Raw genomic sequence first — 24,854 nt, 5'->3', positions numbered from 1 at the left:
GTTGAAGGCTAGCTCTAAGGGTTTGTCTACAGTGTAAAAACAAAAGCAAAACAACCCCCAAACATGGCAGCGAGTCTCAGAGTGTGGGTCTACAGCAGTGGTTCTCAGCCTATTAATCATTGTGGGCTACAGGTTGAAAACTACAGTGCCCCTTCCCCTTAAAGCCCCCACCATAGTTCCCTACGCCCAGCACCCCCCACCCAGAGACCCCTCCACAGCGCAGGGCTGGGCAGCTGGGAGCGCCGGGGCGCAGGGCTGGGAGCGGAGCGCTCAGTGTGGGCCAGCAGTCAGCCCTGCCACCTGCCAGACCAGTGTGGCAGCTGTGTACTAATTAGGCCGTGGGTTGAGAACCACTGGTTTACACACTTGGGCTTACGCTAGGGTGCAAAAAATAGCAGTGTAAATGTTCACTCTCAGGCTGGAGCTAGAACTCGGAGACCCACCCTCCTTGTCAGGTTCTAGAGCCCATGTGGGAACGCCTACCCTGGTAGTTCTAGTGCTGTGGTGCAAGCCTGAGTCTGTAGACCTGGGTTCTGAGATTTGCTGCTGTGGCTTTTTTTGACAGTGTATATGTACCCTAAGTTACTAGGTTATGGAAGTGTGACAGAGCCATCTTATAATGAAAGTGGGGCTTAGATAGTCTGACATGTATGCCTAGCTCTGTGTAGAACCTGGGCCATCATGCAGTTTTAGGGGCTCAAACTCCCATCCCCTTGTGTGGGGTTTTGGGAGGCAGAGAGTACAAAACATCCCCTCCCTGCCCCTTGCTAGGATGGTTTAGAGGAAAGTCCACATCAGGGAACAGAAAACACTGCAAGTTCACTAAACAGGTCTTCCTCACAGAGAATGATTTGGCTTACAATATTTAGGTAACAGTTGATTTCCTCCCCCCGACCCCCATAGAACTACTTGCTCTGTGCATCATGTTTTATGTAATTTCTGAGATAGACATTTGTAGTTGGAAAGCTCACTAATTCAGTCCTTTTTAAAAATCTCATTGTTTACAGCTCTTCAATGCACTGGTAACTTGAATTAAAACATACAAAACCAATTACATTTTGCTTTGTTTTAAGACACTAAATGAGAAGTCATGCCAAGCAATCAAAGCCTAAAATATTTAGGATGCTATATAGAAACAGTTATGAAATAGAAAAACAAAAAATCAGTCAGTTCTTCACAAAGGGAAAGTGACTCTGTGTGGTGGTCAGCAAAAAATGGAAAAGTAAACTAATTCAGTATTAAGGCCAAGACTATAACAGGGTTCAAAAAAGACCTAGATGAATTCATGGAGGATAGATCCATCAATGGCTATCATCCAGGATGGACAGGGATGGTGTCCCTAGCCTCTGTTTGCCAGAAGATGGGAATGGGTGACGGGATGGATCACCCATCACTTACCTGCTCTGTTCGCTCCCTCTGGAGCACCTGGCATTGGCCACCGTCGGAAGATGGGATACTGGGCTAGATGGACCCAATTTGGTCTGACCTAGTATGGCTGTTCTTAGTCATCTGCTGTTTTATTTAATACATGTTAAAAACCATTCTTTTTAAAGCTTATGGAGGACTGGTTGACTCCAAACGTTGATAATGGATTTTAACACCCTTTTCCCGCCGTCTCCAAATTGAATACAACCCATGCTGTTGTGGACTGGTAGTTCCAGTGACTTTCCTGCTGCCTATTTGAAATAAGTTTGGTCTCAGGCCAGTTCCAAGTGGATAAATGTCTGCCTTGCACAAACCATAACTGTAATTGGCATTTTTTGGCAGTCCTAGCAGAGAAACCAAGGATTGAACTCCCCTTTTGCCACGTAGGTGATCCTTTCAGGGAAGGTTTGAGGCATATTGGGAGAGTTATGGCATTATTATTTGGTAAAAACTTATTTTCATTTGATCAGATGCTGCTTTAGTAGCTCCTTACTGGATACGCTTCACGGCATTAAATAAGGGGTTTCTCTTAAAGCAGGGGGTGGATGCCTTGTGTTGTGAGGGCTCTCATTTCAGTACCTTCCTAGAGTAAAAAAAAATTGCCTTCCATAAACTTGGCTTCCTGCCATTATACATACTGTATTTTTGATATAAGAAGTAGCCTTAAAACACGAGTGATGATAAAGCACGTGGCAGCAACAAAGCATTTTGATCTGCCCAAATATCTATTGCTTATTAACATGGTTTGCATAGTATCTTCGTGGATAGGTTTCATTTATTAGTCATGTAAGCAAGCTACCGGTTTGGAACCTGACCAGTAAATAAAAGCTTACTATTTTGTTGGAAAGTACAGAGATGTAGCCTTGATCTTAACTGTTCCCAGGAGAAATAATTAACGTTGCAGAGATGACATTCTCTGTGGTAACTGAGGGTCTTTTGTGTGTCCATTCTGCATAATTTCCCTATATCTTTGATTAATTATTTGTTTATAGCAGAAACTAAAAGCCCCTTTATAGATTAGAGGAATGTAATCCTCTAATCAGTCAGTACTTTTCTCATTACAGCAACAGCATCACATGATGAGACCAGTTCATGAGCTAATTGGCTGGGGGCAGTTCCAGTAACAGCTGCATTTAAAATCAATTCCTATTAGAGTAAAAGAAATTCTAATTTAGAATAAATGTAGGGGGCCAAGTCCTGGATTCTTTATTCTGATAGTTTTTCCTGTTTAAGTCAATAATGCTGTACTTGTGAGTCAAGTAAGCAGGGTTTGGTTTCTGTATTGTTTGAAGGAATTTGAGATAAAATACCATTCTTGAGCATGTTTGTTTTGTTGTTTTTTGTGTGACTTAAAAAAATATCCCTAGCACTGATAAATGCTCAAGTATTTGTCCCATGAGAGGGAAGAAATTCTCCTCCATGAGTTTTGAACACTTACTTTTCTTTGAATGAAATGTTGAATCCAAAAGTGCTGAACGTTATATTCTACGTTAGGCCCTACTTCTCATTACTAATGTTTGAGGCCGTCTGCTTCATCACCAGGAATATAACTCTTTGTGGGCCTTTGAAACAAAGGCACATGAAGTGTCTTAAATGACCAGTGTGCACTTGCAGTATGAAAATTTTAAAATTGGAAGTGTTATGAATAGAGCTGGGATATTTGGAGATACAACTACTAAAAAAAAGCGAGGCTAAAATTTATTTTTTCCTCTGAACCAGTTCAGTAGTTCAGAATGGAAGCATACATACGAGGTTTGTCATGAAATATGGTGGTGTAAATTACAGTTGAGCTTTGGCACCTGATAGTGGTTAAATTATCTGAGTTTATAGCACTGTTTGGGATTATAGTATCTTCCTCAGCTGTGTGCAACTAAGTGTAGTGCCGATCCTGTCTTGCTTTGCTTGTCCAGGCTCCGCCAGTGGGATGGTATAGCCAGATAACGTTAATTAGACATTTCCTTACGTGGAGGCGTGGCTGGCTGGAAAGGGCAAAGATGTGGAATATGGGGACACAGAATTATAAAGGAAAAGGTTGGCGTTAAGCCAGAAAAATAGAAAACTTCTTCTGAGTTAACAGCAGTGACTTTAAACTAGGTAGTCACACTCAACAGTTGTTGTATATGCAGCACTGTAGGTACGCATGGTGCTCTACCAATAGACACAGTTACAGGCTCGAGCTCTGAATAATTGACCATCTAAATTTGACATAACACAGCATGGGGTGGCAAACACGTGGAACAGGGTGTGAATATGGGCAGATGTGAGGCTTGCATAAGAAATGTAGTAGGCCTATACTTACCATTGGTTCCAATTTAATATATCTGTATGAAGGCGGTGTCCAGGATGGAAGTCTGTCATGAAAGGCTAATAAAAAAAGTGAATTTTGATCAGGGTTTTGAAGGATTAGAATGAGTCTTGTAGTCTTGCAGGCATTAGGGAGGAAAGACACACAGATTGCTTTGTGGGAGGAGGAGATGCATAGCTAGTCTGTGCTAGCATTTTTAGTTATACTTTGTAACTCAGCTTAACTGAATCAGTTATTTTAGTGTAGATATTCCTCAGAAATGTGTGAATGCTAAGGGCTTGTCTGTACTTGAAATGCTACAGCAGCACAGCTGCTGCGTAGACATTACCTACATCAGTGGGCGGGGTTCTCCCATCAGTGGAGGTAATCCAGCTCCTCGTGAGGCACTAGCAATCCTTTCATTGACCTAGTGCTGTCTATACCGGGGGTTAGGTCGACTAAACTACATCATTCAGGGGTGTGGGATTTTTCACATCTCTGGGAGACATAGCTGTGCCAATGTAAGTTCCCAGTGTAGACCAGCCCTAATACAAACACTTGCCAGTGTTGGTTCTGGATCATGACTTACTCTACACTGTGTGCGATCTTTTTCTGTTGGTGAACTGTGACCAGGCGCAAACATTGATGAGTTTTTGTAGTAGCATTTGCATGTGTTTGTGTCTGCACTAAATTATGCAATGATGTTTGCATGGCCAAAAACGCTAGTATAGACATGCCCAAAGGAAACATCAATATGAGTAAAAATGGCAGGGCACAGTTGGGGTAGTACTTAACTTTCATACAAAGCTTCAGTGCATATATTTCATAAGTTGTACTGAAAATGTTAAGAGTTGTGCAAACTAGGCATTCTGATGGAGCTGTTAGTAATCAAATCAATCTGGAAATTCGTTTTCTGAGGTTGATGGAGAAAAATAATGCTGGGGCAGCATATCTCAATTGATTAACAAAAGCACACGTGAAGGATTTATCTGTTTTTCCATTGTTTCTCTAGTGTGTTTTTTGTAACTGTACTTTATATATGTTGGTGGAGGACTCAAAAGCACTGAAATTCGAGAACATGCATTTTCCTCATTTTAATGGTGATAAAGGATTAATACTAGAATGGAAAGCTACATTGAGACCAAAGGGAGCATGGATGTAGGTAAGGTTGTATCTTCTTGTCTCATGCAGTTTGCTGGATTTTTTTCTTTTGTTTGCTAAAGTGTGTGTTCAGATTTCTAATTTGTATCAAAGGAAATGGAGCAAAACTACCAAAGTAAAATATCTCAGATATTTGATGGAGGAGCGCAACTGTTATTTGGATATGATAGAGAAAGAGAAGACAGGCTTAATATTTGGAGTGAAAAGCACATGAACACAGGTGATTTTACTACTTTACATAGGGGAGAGCAAATCTATAGTAAAGCAACCATGGAAAAATAACAAGTGAATCCATACATGCCGTTCAGGTGAAACTTTTTCCCCTCCCCCCTGTACCCCCCCAATTTGAGTGTGAATGGGATGACTTTCCTGTAGTAAATTCTAGTGGATGAAACAAAAGGCTGTTTAATGTAATTGCTGAATATGTTGTGGTGTTTTATAAAACCTTTTTGAGTTGTTTGTCAAAAATAGTAAAGTGATTTTTAAAGTTTTGATTTTGCCCAGTTTACTCCCTAACTCCCCAGATGGAATTGAACATGAGGACATAGAAAGTATAATAATGCCAAATTATTTTGAGACGAGAATTTCCCCCTTCACCACCCTCCATGCCATTGTCTTGTCCAGTTTTGAGGCTGGCTGACAAGCCCTGTCAGTCTTGAAGGTGAATGAGCATTCTGTCTGCTCAGCTGCCACTGTAACAGACTTTTCTCATCCCAGGAAGTGCTCTGTAAATTTGTGGTTAAATAGTAAAAACACTATGAACTTTGAGATGCAATGTATTTAAAGTACAAATAGTTGCCAAATTCTCACCATTTATATGAGAACCCTTTTGTTCTAAAAGTTAGCAATGTGTATTCATCATGGATATGTAAAGTAGGGGGAGGTAAATAAGTAGGACCCTACCAAATTCACTGTCATAGGATTTTAAAAATAGTCAGTTTCATGGTTTCAGAAGTTTATATCTGAAATTTCATGGTACTGTAACCGTGGGGATCCTGACCCAAAAGTGGGTTGTGGAGTGGGTGTCGTAAGACTATTGTAGGGGGATTGTGTTGCCACCCTTACTTTTGTGGTGCTGCTGGCAGGGGTGCTGCCTTCAGAGCTGGGCAGCTGGAGAGCAGCGACTGCTGGCTGGGTGCCCAGCTGTAAAGCCAGCTCCACCTTCAATAGTAGCGTAGAAGTCAGGGTCATAGAGAGGGGGGTTATCATGTCCCTGTTTTCCCAGAAGCCTCCTTCCCGGCTCGGGGGCTGACCAGCTCCCTCACTTCTGTGCTGCCTTCGGAAATGGGCTCCCAACCAGCAGCCGCAGAGTTTCATGCACCCATGGGAGGTTCCCAGAGGTGGGTCTGACCTGGCTCTGGGAGCCGCCTATGCAGGGGAAGAGGAAGTCACATCCCTCTTCAGCCTGGGCTGGGCTAGCAGCTGGAGCCCAGTGCATGTAGGACCCCCTCAGCTGAAGCATTCCCAGCCCTGCCCCTCCCTGACAATAGCTACATTTCACGGGGAGATCAGATTTCACGGTCCGTGACGCTGATTTCATGGTCAGTGAATTTGGTAGGGCCCTAGTCATACGTACAGAGGATATTGTTAAGGATTTTGTTATCTTATCAGTAGGTGGGATGTTACTGGTTCTAGCTATATTGTCCATTATAAGTAAGGCTACAATTTAGTCACGGGTATTTTTAGTAAAAGTCATGGACAGGTCATGGGCATTAAACAAAATTTCACTGCCTGTGACTTATCCATGACTTATATTAATCAGGCCTGTGATTATATCTTTGGGGGTGGGGAAGAGGGTGTGGTTGTGGGGGGTGCCTGGGACCAGTGGCTCCAGCTGCCTGGGGCCAGCAGATCCTGGAGCCAGCTGCTTGGGCGGCCCTGGGGTTAGTCCCCTGGCCTCTGCAGAGGTCGAGGAAAGCTTCAGAATCTGTGACTTCCGCAACCTCCGTGACAGACATGGAGCCCTAATTATAAGTGAAGGCCAAAAGATTTAAACCTAAGTACCTAAACTTGTGTTCTTAAATCCAGATATAGGAACCTAAGTGACCCCCCGCCCCGGCAACCCCAAAACAAACAATGCTAAGCACCTCTAGCTTCTATTGCTTTCCACAGGATTTGTGAGCATTCAGTAACTTTGAAAACAATCAGGTATTTTTTTATTTAGGTGAATAAATAAGGATTTAAGAGGAGCTATAAGAATCCATTTTTTTTTAAAGCCTTTTACTTAGGGCATGGCTACACTTGCAGATGTAGTGTGCTTTGAGTTAAACCCGCCTTCGGAGAGCGCAATAGGGAAAGCGCTGCCGTCTGTCCACACTGACAGGAACAAGTGCACTGGCGTGGCCACATTTGCAACGCTTGCAGCGACATTGGGAGCGGTGCATTATGGGCAGCTATCCCACAGAGCACCTCTTCCCATTCTGGCACTGTGGCGTGTGGGAAGGGGACAGAGGGGGCCGGGCATTCTGGGTCCTGTCCCAAAGCCCTGTGATGCATCGGTTCGCATCCCAGCAATCCCTGTGCTTCTGTCCACATTTGGCGCCATCTTTCAACATTTTTTGTACTGCGTGCTCTGTCTTCCCTTTTGGTCTGCGGGAATGGAGCCCAAACTGCTGATGAGTCTTGCCAGCACATCATGTTTGGCAGTAGAGTTGTTCCTTATGATCCAAAGTGACAGTGAGGGCTCTGACGATGTGTTACCCGAGGCAATAGCATATGACACGAGTTTGCTTGTGGCATTCACGGACATGCTCATCACCGTGGAACGCTGCGTTTGGACACAGGAAACAAGCACTGAGTGGTGGGATCACATCGTCATGCAAGTCTGGGATAACGAGCAGTGGCTGCAGAACTTTCAGATGAGAAAAGCCACTTTCATGGGACTGTGTGTGGAGCTTGCCCGCACCCTGTGGCGCACAGACACGAGATTGAGAACTGCCCTGATGGTGGAGAAGCAGGTGGCTATTGCAATCTGGAAGCTGGCAACTCCAGACAGCTACCAATTGGTCGCCAACCAGTTTGGAGTGAGGAAATCAACCGTTGGAATTGTGTTGATGCAAGTTTGCAGGGCCATTAATCACATCCTACTCAGAAGAACTGTGACTCCAGGTAATGTGCATGACATTGTGGATGGCTTTGCACAAATTGGTTTCCCTAACTGCGGAGGGGCGATAGATGGGACGTATATTTCAATTCTGGCACCAGCACATCTAGCCTGCGAGTACATTAATCAGAGGGGGCATTTCTCTATGGTTCTCCAGGCACTTGTGAATCACCGTGGGCATTTCATTGACATTAATGCAGGCTGGCCCGGAAAGGTGCATGACACACACATCTTTCCAAACACTGGCCTATTCAGGAAGCTGTAAGCCGGGACTTTTTTCCCAGACTGGAAGATCACTGTAGGGGAAGTCGAAATGGCCATTGTGATCTTTGGAGACCCCGCTTACCCTTTAATGCCGTGGCTCATGAAACCTTAAACAGGGAGCCCTGACAGCAGCATGGAGAAGTTCAACAACTTGCTGAGCCGGTGCAGAATGACTGTGGAGTGTGCTTTTGGCCGTTTAAAGGGCCACTGGCACTCTCTGTGTGGGAAGCTGGACCTGACGATGACAGCATCCCCGCCATTATATCAGTGTGCTGTACCATAACATTTATGAAGGGAAGGGTGAATGATTCACTCAGGCATGTACCACAGAGGTTCAACACCTGGAGGCTGAATTTGAACAGCCAGAGAGCAGGGCTATTCAAGGGGCCCAGTGTGGGGCTGCAAGAATTAGGGATGCCTTGAGGGAGCAATTTGAGGCTGAAAGCCACCAGTAATGTCTGGTGCCCTGCACCGGAGTGAAGTGCAGTGGTTCCAATGTTAGTAGGAATCTGTGTTTGCTGTGCTGACTTGCGGTGCCTGTTTCTTTCTTGGGCTAAGGTATCTTTTTTACTTTATGCAATAATAAAGAATGTTTTCAAAACCAAAAAATCCATTTATTGAAAAGAGAATTCTTTTAGTGAAAAGAAACCCAACTGCTTGGGAAAGAGAAAGGGCCAAGGGAGTGGGGTGGGGAATGGTACAATCACAGATTTGCGTATGTCCTGTTACCATACTCGGCCTTCCTGTCTGGAGTGCTGTGCAATGAGTGCTGCGCTTCAGGATGGCTATACTGCATGGTGATGGGGGTTGAGTGCAGTAGATAAGGGCCAAAGTTTTCAGGGCTGAGTGGTGAAGCTACAGGTGTTGGAGGCAGCTGGTGGTGGTAAGAACCCGAATGTTGGGGAAGGTGGGTTGGAGGTGACATGGGGGCACAAGGGAAAGAGTTTTGGGACAAGGGCTGCGGGGGGGTCGGGCATGGTAGTGCTCCACCTGCATGGCTACGAGCACCTGGATTGAGTCCGCTTGGTGCTCCATTATGCTTATCAGCCGATCCGTGCTTTGCTGCCGGTGCTTTTCATTCTGCTGGCGGATCCTCCTTTCACTGTCCCACCACTCCTGCACTTTTTGATTTTCATTACTTGAATGCTGCATTACTTAATGCAACATGTCTTCCTTGCTTCTATGTGGCCTCTTTCTGATTCTTTGAAGTCTTTCGGCCAGTGATAACACGGATGGCTGTATCCGATGAAGTGAGCTGTAGCTCACGAAAGCTTATGCTCAAATAAATTGGTTAGTCTCTAAGGTGCCACACGTTCTCCTTTTCTTTTTGAGATCTCTGTTGCATTTTGCCTTTACAGATGCAACCTTCTTAACAGAGGCAGCATTGTTCACACCAGACAGAGCAATGATTCCCCTGTACTTAAGGGCAAGCACAGTCTACACAATAGCATCATTTGCCTGTCCCAAAGTGAGCGCAAATAACCCACGGGAGCCCCAAAATGGTGAGTAAGCACAGGGTCAAGCCTGACTGACTGTTTCACAGCTGTACTGTCTCCTCTGGGTTTCTGTGCTTTGGAGAGAGCCAACAGTGGCAGGGGGCCCCTAGACTGAACACTGTATCTACATGTTCCACAGGAGTTGGTCCTGGAAGATATCTCGCTGCTGAGGGTGACCTGGGAATCTAGGGATGGTCATCTACCGCAGTGCGGCTTCCACCCTTGCCTGTGTACAACAATGGTCCCCCGCCTCTCATGGCACAGTGGTGCAGACAAGTTAGCCTTACTGGGACAAGGAACACAGTGTCTCTCCTGAGAAACCTGTGCAATCGCACTGCCCAAGTTCTGGATGAGACCTTTGAAGAGATCACAGAGGCCGATTACCCCGATGTGAGAGAGCACATCAACGCCCTGTTTCACATCTAGGCATGCATGCAGCCCCAGCCCTAACCCTCCTCACCCCAAGAGCCCGTACCGAATAACTTCCTTCTCAAAATAAAAGCCGCTTACTGGGAACCTCCTCTGGTGTTTGTCCTTCCCCAGGCACCGGCCGCCGCGTCTGGCTACCTTCCTCCTGGCTTGAGAACAGCTCCTGGCTGCATGCATCGTGGGATTCCGGGGTGCCTTCCTCTGCCTCAGCACCCTTGCTTCTACTTTGGTGCTCCTCCTTCTCCTCCTCCTCCTCCCGCCTTGTTGAACTGGGCTCTGAAGTGTCCATGGTAGTGGTTGTTGGAGTGGAGGTGGGGTCGGCCCCAAGTATCGTGTCCAGCTCTTTGTAGAAAGAGCAGGTTGCAGGGGCAGCACTGGAGTGGCTGTGCGCCTCGCAGGCTTTGCGGTAGGCATTCTGCAGCTCCTTCACTTTAACCCTCACTTCAGAGCATCCTGGTCATGGCCCTTTTCCATCAAGTCCCTTGATTTCTGCCTGAAAGTATCGTAATTCCTACCGCTGGAGCACAGCTGGGACTGGACAGCTTCCTTCCCCCGCAACACTGATGAGGTCCAGCACCTCGGCATTGCTCCATACTGGGGAGTGCCTGGTGCATGGAGGCATGGTCACCTGGAAAGATTTGCTCAGCCAGGCATGGAGTGCTCTCAGAAAACAGGAAGGAGATTTTCAACATTTCCAGAGAATTTAAAGGATGGGTCTGATGGTTGGTCACCTGAGGGCAGGGCAGTAGAGTTCAAAGTGATGACCAGAGTGGCTAGAACAGGCATTGTGGGGCACTTCTGGAGGCCGATCAGAGCGCATTAATAGACCAGGGCGTTCACTCTGGTGCTGCGGTGCTCCAGCAGGGGCGCACAAAACATTATTCCACTCACTGAGGAGGAGTACCAGGAGCGGACCAGCTGTGGAGTCAGAGCGCTCTACATGCCTTGCCAGTGTGGATGGGTAGTGAGCTAGTGCGACCCGGGGCTCCTTCAGTGGGCTGTAACTTGCAAGTGTAGCCAAGCCTTTAGAGTAGGCAATGCAGCTAGAACAAGTAGTATCATATCCATCCAAAAATCTCAGTGACTATAGGACCCAGTCCTGCTGCCCCAGCTGTCCTTTGCAAACTTCCCCAATTTAATGTAGCAATGATGTTGAGGAGTGGTTTATGTTGTAATCATTTCCCATGTTTTTGATCCCACACGTTGTTAGATCACAACTGTCCTGGAAACCCCTCACCAATTAGAGTGGTTTTATAATCACATTTTCAAATTATTCTTGTTTTTTTCTGTCCTTTGCTGCTGTGTGAGTGGCACACAAATAGGGTAAACTGACTGTTCGGTGGGAAAACAACTAAATCCATTGTATACATGGTGCTGTCAAAGGCACAGAAAAAAAAAAGCGGGGGGAGGGATTTCCCCTCCAATATTTCAATTAATCATAGGTCTTGTGACAACAGTAGGTTTTGAAAAAAATTCAAACAAATTTGATTGTGTCCCTTAATCTTAATACATAGAGACCTGTGAAATTCTTTTTATTTTTTTAAAATTTTCATTTTATTTTTCAGGAATTTTTGTTTTATCCATTAAAATGTTTTATTTCTCTGTAAATGTAATAAATACCGCAGTTGACTGTAGGTAAATAAAAACAGTGTATAAATCCTAGTTTAGCTATACTATCATAGTATAATTAATCATTATTCCAGGGTACTGAAAGGTTTTAGGAATTAAAAACAAGCACAGAACAGTATTCTGCATTTTCTTTTTTCGTGATTTGTGATCTGTTGCTTACAATCAGTGTATTCTTGGGTGGGTGGAGTTCTCAGTTTACACTAACTGTAGGGTACATGGGACACTAAATAATGATACTGGATAAACTGGCATTTTGGCACATGAGCCCAAAACAGTATGTCAGTAGCATCTAGATACATCAGAATGATTCTTAAGTATATCTTATACGCTTTTTGCTCAGTTTCAGGTACCATAATAACACACATACCTTTTTGATATCTGTTAGCAGTGGCACATTTTTAATAGTCCTTGATGATACTTGTATTTAGGATGGTCATGTGGCTATCTCCAGTGGATTACACAATAAACTAAATGAAGCTAGTAATTTAATTGCTGCATTTTCTGATATTTGTTTGACCATCTTATCAAGTAAGTTTTGAATAGTTACTTTTGCCTGTCGGATGCTCAGTCTTCTGTGTCTGGCTCCATGGCAGCAATACTGTTTTCATCTGAGGCCTCTACAGCGATTCTTAATAGCACAACACTTCACATGAACATCAGTACTCTTTTGTGAGCAAGAGTGCCCAAGCCTTTTTGATTTAATCTAATTGTGTAATGAAATCTGGTATTCGTGCACAATGTGCCTTCACAAAGCTGCACTGAAACTTTACATCTTCCAGGATCGTTAGGAGAGCTTTCATAATGGGCTGGCTTCTTCAGATCAAAGAAAGCTAACAAAGCACAGAACTGAACCAGGAGTTCCACCTGGTTATTGCTTGCTGGGTATATAAGAAAGCAGACAGCTCAGGGTGGTTTACCTTTAGGAATTGCAGAAAGGCAGACTTCAGTGTCTTGAGAATGAAAACTCTGTCTTAAATCTTGCCACTGTGAATTTGTCAGTTAACTGATCGACAAATCCATTTCCAACTAAATGGAGTTTCTGTGCCCAACATGTCATATGCAAAACTTCAAGAGCACTGAAACACTTTATTATATACACTGCTGAGTCACTCAGTGGCAAGCACATCAGAATGCTATGTTGTAGCTGTTCAACATATCCATAAATGCCTGGGAACATGTGGCTGCATTGGCAGTTTCAAGAAATAAGACTGCAGCCTGGTGAATGTTTTCTGTGTCTGTACCACCAAAATAAAACTACAGAGACACACCTTCCTGCACTGTCTGACATTTTGTCACAAATCTCAGCCGGATGCTTGCCTATGACGGCACCTCATCCTTTGTTGCCTGTCCAGCTTGTGGAAGATATTCCAGCCTGAAGCAGTCAGAACTTGGAAGGTCACTGGCTCCTAAAATAGGATAAAAGGACACTAGTTTGAAACAATATATTGGAAAATGCTTAAAAGTCATCAACATTTCCAGTTGTCTTCATATTAGTTTAATAATTAGTTAAATGGTTTCAGGGGAAAAAAGCCGCAAAGTTAACTCACCTGATGCGTAGTGATTCAAGTACTTTTGAACTGAAGGATGGTCAAGCTTCTGTAGTGGGTGTTGCTGCTGGCACACATTGGAACTGCATCCTCTACGAATGCAGTTTTTTCTTTGGCTGTCTTGGCACTTTGCAGTGTTTCACCATTTGTAGCTTGGCATGTTCTTTTGCTTATATCCGTGACTGTACAGGTTTTTTTCTCCTGTGACTGACAGATCAACAGTCTGTAACGAGCCTGTCTTTTTACTCCCATTGCAGCTGACAGTTGGAAAATCTGCATATCGTGTCGCTATCAGCAACATATGTCCTTTCATGCTTAAATTTTTTGCTATGTTTAATTATGACAGGTGGCTTCGGATTTTAAAACACAACATCTCTGAGGGCAAAACCTGTGAATTTCCATGAGGTGTTTGAACAACTCTTGCTATAAATGCATTTGCACAGGTGCAAACCTGCCTTGAGACACTCACCAACCACCACCGCAGTTAGCTGTCCCAATATATCCTGGATAGCTCCTTAGAGTTCCCTCCTTGAAATTTAGCCCATACTGCAGACCCCAAATAAGCCTCATCTCTCCATCCCAACTTAGTGACATGGGACACCCTGAATGGTCCCAGCCTCTATTGCTTCCTTCAGCTCCCCCCTCCCATTTTAACCCCCCGATATTCCCTCGGACCCCTTCCCCCCCTTAACTATTTCCCCTATCTTCATGCCAGGCATCCCTCCCCTCCCCATCCTTCCTTATATATTGTCCCTTGCTTGGGAAATTGAGAAGTCCTTCAGGGAGGTTACAGTGTGAGTCCTCACTACTCTCACCCTGCAGCAATGGCTCCTGTCCTTGGGGGGTTGTCCCCAGCTCCCCGCTCTGGGCGTTGTGAGCTGGTGCAGGAGTTTGCAGTGCTGTTGAGGTGTAGCCTGACAGCCCTTCCCTGATGACAGAGAGGTGGCCAAGCCAAATTTGAGTGAGTGGTGCTGACACACCTTATGCTAGTCACAACATATAGAACAGGGAGTTGGGCCCAGCCCTATGAGCTATGAGCTGTTATGTTCTTTTTGTTTTATTTTTATGTTGCCTGACATTCCCAAAATATATGGGGCTGCCATAGAATTGTAGGACTGGAAGGGACCTCGAGAGGTCATCTAGTTTAGTCCCCTGCACTCATGGCAGGACTAGCTACTATCTAGACCATCCCTGACAGGTGTTTATCGGACCTGCTCTTATAAATCTCCATTATGGAGATTACACGACCTCCCTAGGCAATTTATTCCAGTGCTTAACCACCCTGCCAAGAAGTTTTTCTTAATGTCCAACCTAAACCTCCCTTGATGCAATTTAAGCCCATTGCTTCTTGTCCTATCCTCAGAGGTTAATGAGAATTTTTTCACCCTCCTTCTTGTAACAACATTTTCTGTATTTGAAAACTGTTATCATGTCCCCCTCTGTCTTCTCTTTTCCAGACTGAAAAAAATGGGTTTGTTTAATCTTTCCTCATACGTCACATTTTCTAGATCTTTAATAATTTTTGTTGCTCTTCTCTGGACTTCCTCCACTTTGCACATTTCAGGAAAGAGGAACAATCCAGAACCGGACGCAGTACTCCAGCTGAGGCTTAATCAACAGGGAATAAAGCAGAAGAATTACTTCTTGTGTCTTGCTTTCAACACTCCTGCTAATACATCCCAGTTTGTTCAGATCATTTTGAATTTTAATCGTATCCTCCAAAGCACTTGCAGCCACTCCCGGCTTGATATCGTAACACAAACTTTCAATGTATGGAATACATAAATTCTGGAAATTTCAGTGTAAAAATAGAATTAGGCAGACCAAAATAGAATTTGAAGAGCAGTTAGCAAAAGACACAAACTAACAAAAAAACTTAAGTACATCAGAAGCAGGAAGCTTGACAAATAATTAGTGTGGCCACTGAATGATTGAGGTGGTAAAGGAACACTCAAAGAAAACAAGGCCATTGTGGAGAAGCTAAATGAATTATTTGCATCGGTCTTCATTGCAGAGAATGTGAGGGAGATTCCCACACTTGAACCATTTTTTTTAGGTGACACATCTGAAGAACTGTTCCAGATTGAGGTGTCAGTAGAGGTGGCTCTGAAACAGATTTCATAAATTAAACATAACTAAATCACAGGACCAGATGGTATTCACCCAAGAGTTCTGAAGGAGTTCAGATATGAAATCGCAGAACTACTAACTGCGATATGTAACCCATCACTTAAATCAGCATCCGTACTAGATGACCAGAGGATAGCTGGTTTTTAAAAAAGGCTTCAGAGGTGGTCCTGGCCATTACAGGCTGGTAAACCTAACTTCAGTACCAGTCAATTTTTTTAAACTGTAGTAAAGAACAGAATTATCAGACCCCTAAATGAACACACTGCTGGGGAAATGTAAACATGGCTTTCAGAAAGGGAAATTGTGCCTCAGCAATCTTAGTATTCTTTGAGGGGGTCAACAAGGGTGATTCAGTGGATATAGTGTACCTGAACTTGCAGAAAGCCTTTGACAAGGTCCCTCACCAAAGGCTCTTAAGCGGAATAAGCATTCATGGGATAAGAGAGAAGGTCCTCTTGTGAATCAGCAGCTGATTAAAAGATAAGTAACACAGGGCAGGAATAAATGGTCCGTTATCACAGTGGAGCAAGATAAATAGCAGGGCCCCTAAAGACCTGTACTGGGACCAGTGCAGTTCAACATATTCATAAATGATCTGAAAAAAAGAGCTTAACAGTGAGGTGGCAAAGTTTGCAGATAGTACAAAACTACTCAAGATAGTTAATTCCAAAGCTGACTGTGAAGAGTTACAAAGGGATCTCACAAAACTGGGTGACTAGGCAACAAAGTGGCAGATGAAATTTCAATGCTGATAAATGCAAAGCAATGCACAGTGGAAAACATAATCCCAAGTATCTGTGCAAAATGATGGGGTCTAAACTAGCTATTATCACTCAGATTTTGGAGACATCGTGGATTGTTCTCAATGTGCATCAGCAGTGTAAGGGAAAAAAAGGGGGGGCGAACAATGTTTGGAATCATTAGGAAAGGGATAACTAATAAAACATAATCATAATATCACTATACAATTCTGGTTGTCCTGTCTCAAAACAAGATGTATGAGAATTGGAAAAAGTACAGAGAAGGGCAATAAAAATGATTTAAGAGTATGGAACAACCTCCATATGAAGAGAGATGAAAAAGACTGGGACTGTACAGCTTAGAAAAGAGATGACTAAGGGGGATATGCTAGAGGTCTCTCAAATCCTGAATGGTGTGGAGAAAATGAATAAGGAAGCTTTTATTTACCCCTTCACATACCATACAAACCATGGGTCACCCAAATGAAATGAACAGGCAGCAAGTTTTAAAGAAACAAAAAGAAGTACTTCTTCACATGGTGCAGCTGAGGTGTGGAACTCTGCCAGGGAATGTTGTGAAGTCCAAAATTATAACCAGGTTCAAAAAAGAACTAGACAAGTTGATGGAAGATAGGTCTGTCAGTGCCTATTATCCAAAATGGTCAAGGATGCAACCCTGTGTTCTGGGTGTCCCTAGGACTCTGACTGCCAAAAGTTGGACTGGACAATAGGGGATGAATCACTTAATTGCAGTGTTCTGTCAATTCCATCTGAAGCATCTGGCACCAGCCACTATAAGAAGACAGCATCCTGGGCTAGATGAACCACTGGTCAGACCCAGGATAGGTATTCTTATGTTCTTATACTGAACAACTGGCCTATCTCCGCTTATTAGGACATGAAATAGTGCCTTTCAGTGTAGTGTTACTTTGGGTATTCAGTAGTTTAGAATTATCTATCCAAACGGTTTTTGATTTCCTGGATACAGCTATTTACAAAGATGAGATAATGATATGTACACCCTTGTATCAATGTGTGTACTGCATGTACAGATTTGTACTGCATGAATGAAATACTTGGATGGGTTTTATGTGTTTACATCTTGTGAAATTTTAAAAACAAACTCTATTAGAAAGTTAACTTGAAAAAGGAATATTTAACCGTATCCCCAATATTTATTGTTACAGAGAAGTATTTTGGAGTTACTTGGCAAGACACTCACTGTTCATGTATTGTTACATTTTGAAAATGACTGCATTTAATTTTCATTATAGCAAGTGCATTTTTTTCAAACCCTATACTTTACTAGACCTTCTCTTACACACATAATCACCGTTTTGATTTCAGGATGTGGTCAACAAAATTAGGAACAAAAAACGTCTTGCAAATGCCAGGAAATATTTCCTTCCTTTTCCATCTCCCAGAACAGAAATGTAATTCGTTAGTTTAGAGCAGTGGCCTATAATCTTGAAGTTTCACTAAATCATCACAATGAAACTTTAAGAGCCATTATGATCCCTGTTTTTCACACTGTCAGAATTAAGGTATAATTTTTTGGGATGAGTGGAGAAAAAGAAAACAGGTGTTTTGTTTTGTTTTTTTGTTGGAAAGCTATGAAAAACACATTTTAAAATTGTACATATTTGTGCTATCTTGAAACTAAAAATACCATGTGTTTAAAAGTTACTTCGTGAGTGTAGCCATTCTTGAGGGAAGGTTAACCTATGTTTTCTTTAACTTAGTTATTACTTGTTTTCATTAGTTCTTTAGATTATCAGATTATATTGGCAGATATGCAAATGTCCAGTGCACTTTATGTTATGATGTTCACTGCTAGAAGGGGATTGATATTGTTAGTTTAAGAGCCAGAGTAAAACTTAGAAGGGAAAATGGGAGACACTGCTGATTTAGGATGCTTTGTCTTACTCCACAGTACTGCTGTGTTTATCAGTGCATTGGTGCAAAAATAAAATAAAATAAATTAGTTCCACACTAGGAGACAAATAGTGAGATGAATTTCTGAGCTCTGACCATTCAAATGGTTAAGATTTAAAACTTGTTGCATATGCAAAGTAAATTCTTGAGGGATGAGCGCATTTGTGATGTCTGAAATAATTAGTTAAGAAATAAAGAAGTTATTATTTAATTAAAATTACTTTCTGAGCATGTTCAATAGACACTGTTTTTCTTACATACTTTAAATCCCCAGTCATGTAATTGACTCCATACAGGAGGACTATGGCAGCCTTATGGAGCCCCTTTGAAGCCCGTGAGGCTCCATACAGGTGCAAAGGTCTGCTCACATGGATCCAGTTGCAGGATTGGCATGGAGGTGGTTTACAGTGAACACAGACAGTAGATAATTGGGTCTCCAAAGCTCATTGCTGAGACCATTCGCAGCTAGCCAGCCAGTCATTCCCTCTGTTACATAACCTACTTACTCCTCAGCACCCTTAAAAGCAGTATGGGAAGGGCCACCGAGGGGAGTTGTGGTTTTGTGTCAGAAGCCAGTGGATGCAATCTGAAATTTCACACATGCTCCCTGACTTTCTGGAGTGCACAGCATGAGAGCAGGAAAATGCGTAAAGGAATATGCAATCTGTCTTTGTGCATAAAAAATATTCTTTTGTATCTCTAAAAGAAATACAGATACCTAGACAACTTTTTACTGATGTATTAAGGTGCATAAATGATGGGGAAAACTAAAATATATGATCCCTCATGCTAACTCTCCTACCTTCTAGATATGTACACAATATATATCTTTCTGTAATTTACAAGGGTACACTATTTTAGACCAAATTAAAGTAACACAATTATTTTGCCATTATGTGGACATTATTCTGACCATTTATTTATTTTTTACAGCACCAGCAGACATTTTTGAATCAGCTGAGGGAGATCACTGGTATCAATGACATCCAAGTACTGCAACAGGCCTTGAAGGTATGGTGGATTTTTAATGAATATCTAACTAATGGGAAGCAGCACGTGCACATGCTGTAAGTTAGCCTCCTGTGATGTCACTGTCTAGCTCTACTAAAGATCTGAACAACATCCTTCAGTGTAAGGAGGCAAGACCTAATAATTCCTTATGTGAAAAATAAGTTGGAAACTTTTTTTTTTTTTGGTTTGTGGTCAGGCAGAGGGGGTAGTGCTTGGATGTCGTATCCATCTAATCAAAAAAGAGCAGTAAAGGTAGCATCCTGATTCATTCCTATGGCATTTCCCTTTTAGTGGAAAAATGACACAATACCTATTAATGGCTTCTTGTGTAATTTGAAAGAACAAAATTGATATCTGGTTAGATATTAATATCAATTGATGTGTTGGGTGGGGTGTGTTTAAAAAGAAGGAAAATATTCTCTAGCCATCTCTCAGATCACTGTTAACATCCCTGCTATTTTATGATGCACCCAAAAAAAAAAAAAATCCTGAGAGGATTATTATATATATGTTGTGTGTGTGTGTGTAATATATATATTTATTTATTTCCCAATGGTGGTTTTTTACCTTAGAAATATCAGGAGAATGAAGTGTGGTCTTCCCTGGTTGTGTTGGTGGACCTCTGAAGTGTCTGGGCAGATTTTCAGGGAATGAATCTTTAACAAAATATTTATTCAGCCAAAATGTTAATTAGGCACTGAATTTGAAGACACTGATGTCAACAAAAACTAAAGCATCTCAGGCCTCATCTGCACAGTTTGTGCACAGTCTGACTGTTGGCTAAGGATTTGCTAGGTGGTGGCTTTTTGTTTTGTTTTGTTTAAGCGATGTAATTAGTGACTCTACCGTCCCACTGTAGAGTCAAAACAGTTATATCCCTTATAATTTATATATCTTCTTCCCCTTTCCATACTGGAACAGCTGTACTGGTATAAGATACCCCTATGCTAATATAACTGCATCCTCAGGGTGGGTTAAATACATTGGTTTAGTTAAAGCAATACAACTTTTCTAATGTAGACAAGACCCTTCGGCAGATTGAATAAGGATCTCTTCCTGTCTTAATTTGTCCTCATTTGCTCTCTTTTGACTCTTGTGATAACATCATTTCACTAGTTCTCCAGGTGTCATAAATTCTTGCAGAGCAAACAAGACCTGAATTTTTTGGGGGGTGGGGGTGCGGCAGGAGTAGAAACCGCCACGCTTCTTTCCCATACAACGAAGCAAAATTCCCCTTCCCTCAAGCTTCCCTTTCAATTTATTATACAAAAATACACACACAACCTTTTCCTTCCTTCTCCAAGAAAAAATCGAAAGAAGAAGGGAAGGGGCTGCATTTTTAACATCTGTGTGTGTATGTCTGTTAATCCTGGTTAAATTTAGACTAGAGGAAAGGTCAACAATAGAATACCTGTAGCCTTAAAAATAAAAGGCCAGATCCTCAGGTAGCATAACTTGGCTTAGTTCTGTTGAAGTCAATGAAGCTAGATGAGCCAAATTACACTAGATGAGAATGCCATCTGAAATTTATAATTTACAGTGCCTTTTTAACTAATTTCTTCTTTGATGGGTACAACTGTAATGAAGAGTAATTACTGAAGAAACCTGTTGACTGCTCTGTCATTTATAATTGGAAGTAGACATTATGCCCACAACATTATTTGATTAGAAACTAGCCAAGTATATAAAATAAAAGTCTGAAGAGTTAAAATGATTTTAGGTTGTGGCTTTCTAACCAGAATTTCATGCGGGAAAAAATGAAGTGCAGTTGGTTGTATGACAGTTGAAGTTGATCATAACAAACTCATTCTGGCCTACTGTTTAAATTAAAAAACAAAACAAAAAACAAACAAAGTCTCTTTTTCTGTTGACATTTAAAGGACAGCAATGGGAACTTGGAATTAGCGGTGACTTTCCTTACGACAAAGAATGCCAAGGTTCCTCAGCAGGAGGAAGCAACTTACTATCAAACAGCACTTCCTGGCAATGACAGATACATCAGTGTGGGCAGCCAGGCAGACACAAGTAGGTATTTCTTTCTCTGTATAAACTATTTTAAAAGCAAAGAAACTGAGAACTTGACTGTACAAGATTTACCATCAGTTCTGCTTGTAAATTCCCTAACTTCACATTTCCTAGGTTTTCAGTTGCTCCTGTTTGTTTCAGCATAAATTTTACTTTCTTCAGTTACTTCTCTTGATTTTTTTTAACATTTTCCTTTTTGCTATTAGTTAGAAATTGAACTGGACCTACAACATATTTTTTCCCATTGTTGGGTTCCTGGTTGGGGCATGCCAGTTCAAGAAGGGTAAGTAGCTTTAAAGAGAGGCAAAAGTCCACAAACACAGGAGTACTTCAAACCTGAATAAAAATAAATATTAAAGCTATAAATACAATGTTATAGAAGTTACCACATATGCATTTTAAGGACCCTATATTGATAGTCAGTGGTGTCCATGAGGTAACTGATAACAGCAGGTGTTAAGCATGCTTTCTGCCTCTCAGGATTAACTCCCAAGTTTGTTAAGAAGTTGGCAGTTGTCTCTTGAAAAAGATAAACCATTAAAAATGGTTAAGATTGTTTCATACGGGAGGCATTATTTTCTGATTATTCCCTAATTGTGTTGATCTTTTTCTTACGTTAAGAGTGTACAGTGTATTTTCAGTCCTGGAGAGGACACTCGTCTTGCCCCCTTATAAATGCTTTATGTTCACATATTTCAGCATTTGCTACCTAAAGTAGAAATTATTCTCTAAAGAGATAAGAGAAATAACGTGGAAGAAACAGAGTATATTGAATGGTGTATAATAGATTTGAGTTCTGTAGTAACTTCTGAATTTTCTGTTAATATTGTTTTTGTGTTTCTAATCTCTTCTAAACACAAACCTAAAATTGAAATTTTAAAATTCTTTGCACCAGACCCCCCAAGCGGTGGAAGTCTGCATGCCTTCATTGAAGTCAATGGAATTCTGCTTTAGAAGAGCATGGGCTTTTGCTCTTAGTTTTTATTTCAGGAAGCGGTGGTAACATAAGTAAAGACATTTTTGTTCAGGGTTAGGGTTTCATATTATTTTAAGCAGACATTATCCATTAGAAAATCTAGTTTTGTCTCTAACAACTTGGAGTTGGAAGAGTAGATTTATATAATTTTAAAGCTTATTTATGTTTTGGAATAACTGAGCTAGTTTAGGTTTTCAGCCGTACAGTGCAGAAAAGTGTATTTAATCTTCTCTGTTTCTGATCTCCCTTCATAAAATTTATCAGATATGCTGTGGAAAATTAGAATTTCCTAAGAATAAATTAAATATCAAAATATTGTGTAACTAAAGTAATTTAGGTCTGGGTAAAGTCAGAAAAGCTTCTGTACCAAAATGGTGCATACTTAACATATCAGCTTCCTGTATGGATCCAGTATTACATCTGCATACTTTTCTGAGATACAGGAATTTGCTACTGCAATATTTATGACTGTGTTATTCCAGAGCAAGTACCGATATTGGATAATGAGTTGGTTTCTGTTGTTGTTTGTTGTTCATGTTTCATTAACTACTCTACTGATGGAAAGAAGTCCAGTTGCAGAGCCACATTCTGCCCTCATTTATACCCCATGTAACCTTACTGGAGACAAGAGGGTTGTATAGGGTGTAACAGAGGGTATAATATGGCCCACAGAATGCACGAAATAGAGCACATTATGAGTTTGAAATCCATGTTTAATTTGCAGCACTGATCATTAGAAAAAATAAATATTTATGGCTGTGAAACTGATGAAAAATTGAAAGATAATCTAGAAGTAAGAACCATTGTGGAGTAAAAACACTAACATTTTGGAGACTGACGTCCGTTATGTTATCTGCTGATGACTGTTCAAGTTCATTGGCATCAAAGCTAGAGAATCCTTAATTCCTTGCAGGCTAGCTTTAGGTCACAGAATGAATGTATTTGGGAGTCTCATCCTAGTTTATTTCTGTACATGAGAAAACCACTAAACAATTCAGCCTACTTTGGCTGTCTCTGATGAAGAGAAATCCCTGACTGGGATAGCAGAACTCTTGCATATCAGAAGAGAGGAGACTTTGCAGAACTTTGAGAAACTTTGTAAGCTACATTATTCTCTGCTCAGTCCACTCTCTGCCGATAAGTACCTTTATCGCATCCACTAAATTTGTTCAGTTTTTTTATAAATAGAAAAAGCTCAAAACAAATCACCAGGACAGTCTGTTGCAATCAGAGTATGGTGGGGGTGGGAATAGGACAGTGGTTGATTTGAGAGGAGAATGGAAGCAAATGTGGGTTAAGACAAAATACGAAAACACAATAACATGATTACTTTAACCTTTATCATTCCATTCCATGAAGAGGGATGTTGATGCCACTTAAATCTGCAACACTGTGTAAAACTGATGAGTGTCTTGCTATTTAAATGTGTTGAACCCCATTATATACCCCACCAAGGTGTAATTATCTCAAGATAAACTCATCACATCATGCCTTATTGCTTGATCATTGACATTCATTTGAAATTTTAAGATGTCATGAGTCATCTAGATGCAGAGTGCTATAGTTTCTCAGCCATCCAGACTGGGGATAAGAGGTCAATAGATAAATACCGGAAACTCAGTCCCTTACCAGGGAACAAAAAATATCCGTTTGTTGAGGCTTTTGAGTGCATGCCAAGCAAAAAGGCATTGTTGGCTTATTCTTGAGGTTATTGGCTTAACTGGATCTATGCTATTGAAAGATGCTTACTTAGTAAAGAATAAAATATCTGCTTGAGCCACCAGGTACATTATCCAACACGGAAGGAAGTGTTAGGAAACTGAAGTTCCTCAAGAGTAGTAGGTTTTCTGTCCCGACCCTGTTTATAGCAAATTATTGGCTTGTCGGCAATTGGAAAAGCTATTAATTGAATGTTCGATTGTTAAGATTTTAAAACCATGACTAGTTAATGAAAATAAAGAACGTTTCCACTCCTACCTCCAACAATGCTTTATATTTCATAAATTTGATAATTTACTACTTATCCGAAATTAATTCAGTATTAAACACAAAAGCCACATTATTACAGAAGTCTTAATACAGCCTTCACTTGTGCATGTCCCAACACCTGCATGCAGTTTTCTAGCACCAACAGCTGCATATACAGTTGATTTGATCCCCTATATGTGCAAGTGGTAGTTGTCGGTTTGTGTGTATGTAAATAGAAACCATAGCATGAAAACTTGTTAAATGTTGGGTTGTTGCAATACACCTGTACAAAAATTCTGATCTAGAGGTTTTGGCTGTCATGTGGATCCCAGGCATTACAAAAGAGACCTGGCAGTTTTTTGCAGAAGGAGCACTGCGCCTATAACAACACACAAACCTAGGGAAGTACAGAAGTGTTAAATAAAGCTGTGCCATTATAGAGCACTTGAAGCACTTTCTACCTGAAGTTCAGTCCTTTTAGTAGCATGATTTAAAACAGCTCACCTCAATTTATTTTTGTCTGGGGATGTTAGTCAGGATTGTTACATTGTTAAACATAGTATTTATTTTCTCCTTTTTAATTGAGAAACTTAAAGAATCCAGGGCTAGAGAAGGAAGAAGCAGTGAAAGGGGGAGAAATTCATTTTCGAAAAATATTGTCTTTGGGTCAGACCTCAGCCAAGCCTGACAGAAATAACCACATGCCCCTCTGTTCTAAAGTAAAGAAATTT

At 41.6% G+C, this 24,854-nt stretch overlaps 1 protein-coding gene across 7 annotated transcripts in view; it reads left to right on the top strand.

Annotated features, from left to right (window-relative positions):
- USP25 (ubiquitin specific peptidase 25) overlaps positions 1 to 24,854 on the top strand; it is a 147,080-nt gene that overhangs the window by 15,657 nt on the left and 106,569 nt on the right. For all 7 annotated transcript variants that reach the window (XM_073303641.2, XM_073303658.2, XM_073303650.2 and 4 more), the window contains exons 2-3: positions 19,077 to 19,154; positions 21,035 to 21,179. In XM_073303641.2, the coding sequence (XP_073159742.2) occupies positions 19,077 to 19,154; positions 21,035 to 21,179 (223 nt within the window). The remainder of the gene's footprint in view (positions 1 to 19,076; positions 19,155 to 21,034; positions 21,180 to 24,854) is intronic.

The sequence above is a fragment of the Lepidochelys kempii genome, chromosome 1 (assembly GCF_965140285.1).
Source record: "Lepidochelys kempii isolate rLepKem1 chromosome 1, rLepKem1.hap1, whole genome shotgun sequence".
Classification (NCBI taxonomy): Eukaryota; Metazoa; Chordata; order Testudines; family Cheloniidae; genus Lepidochelys; species Lepidochelys kempii.
Note: the sequence above shows the minus strand (reverse complement) of the source record. Positions and strands in the feature narration are given on the sequence as shown.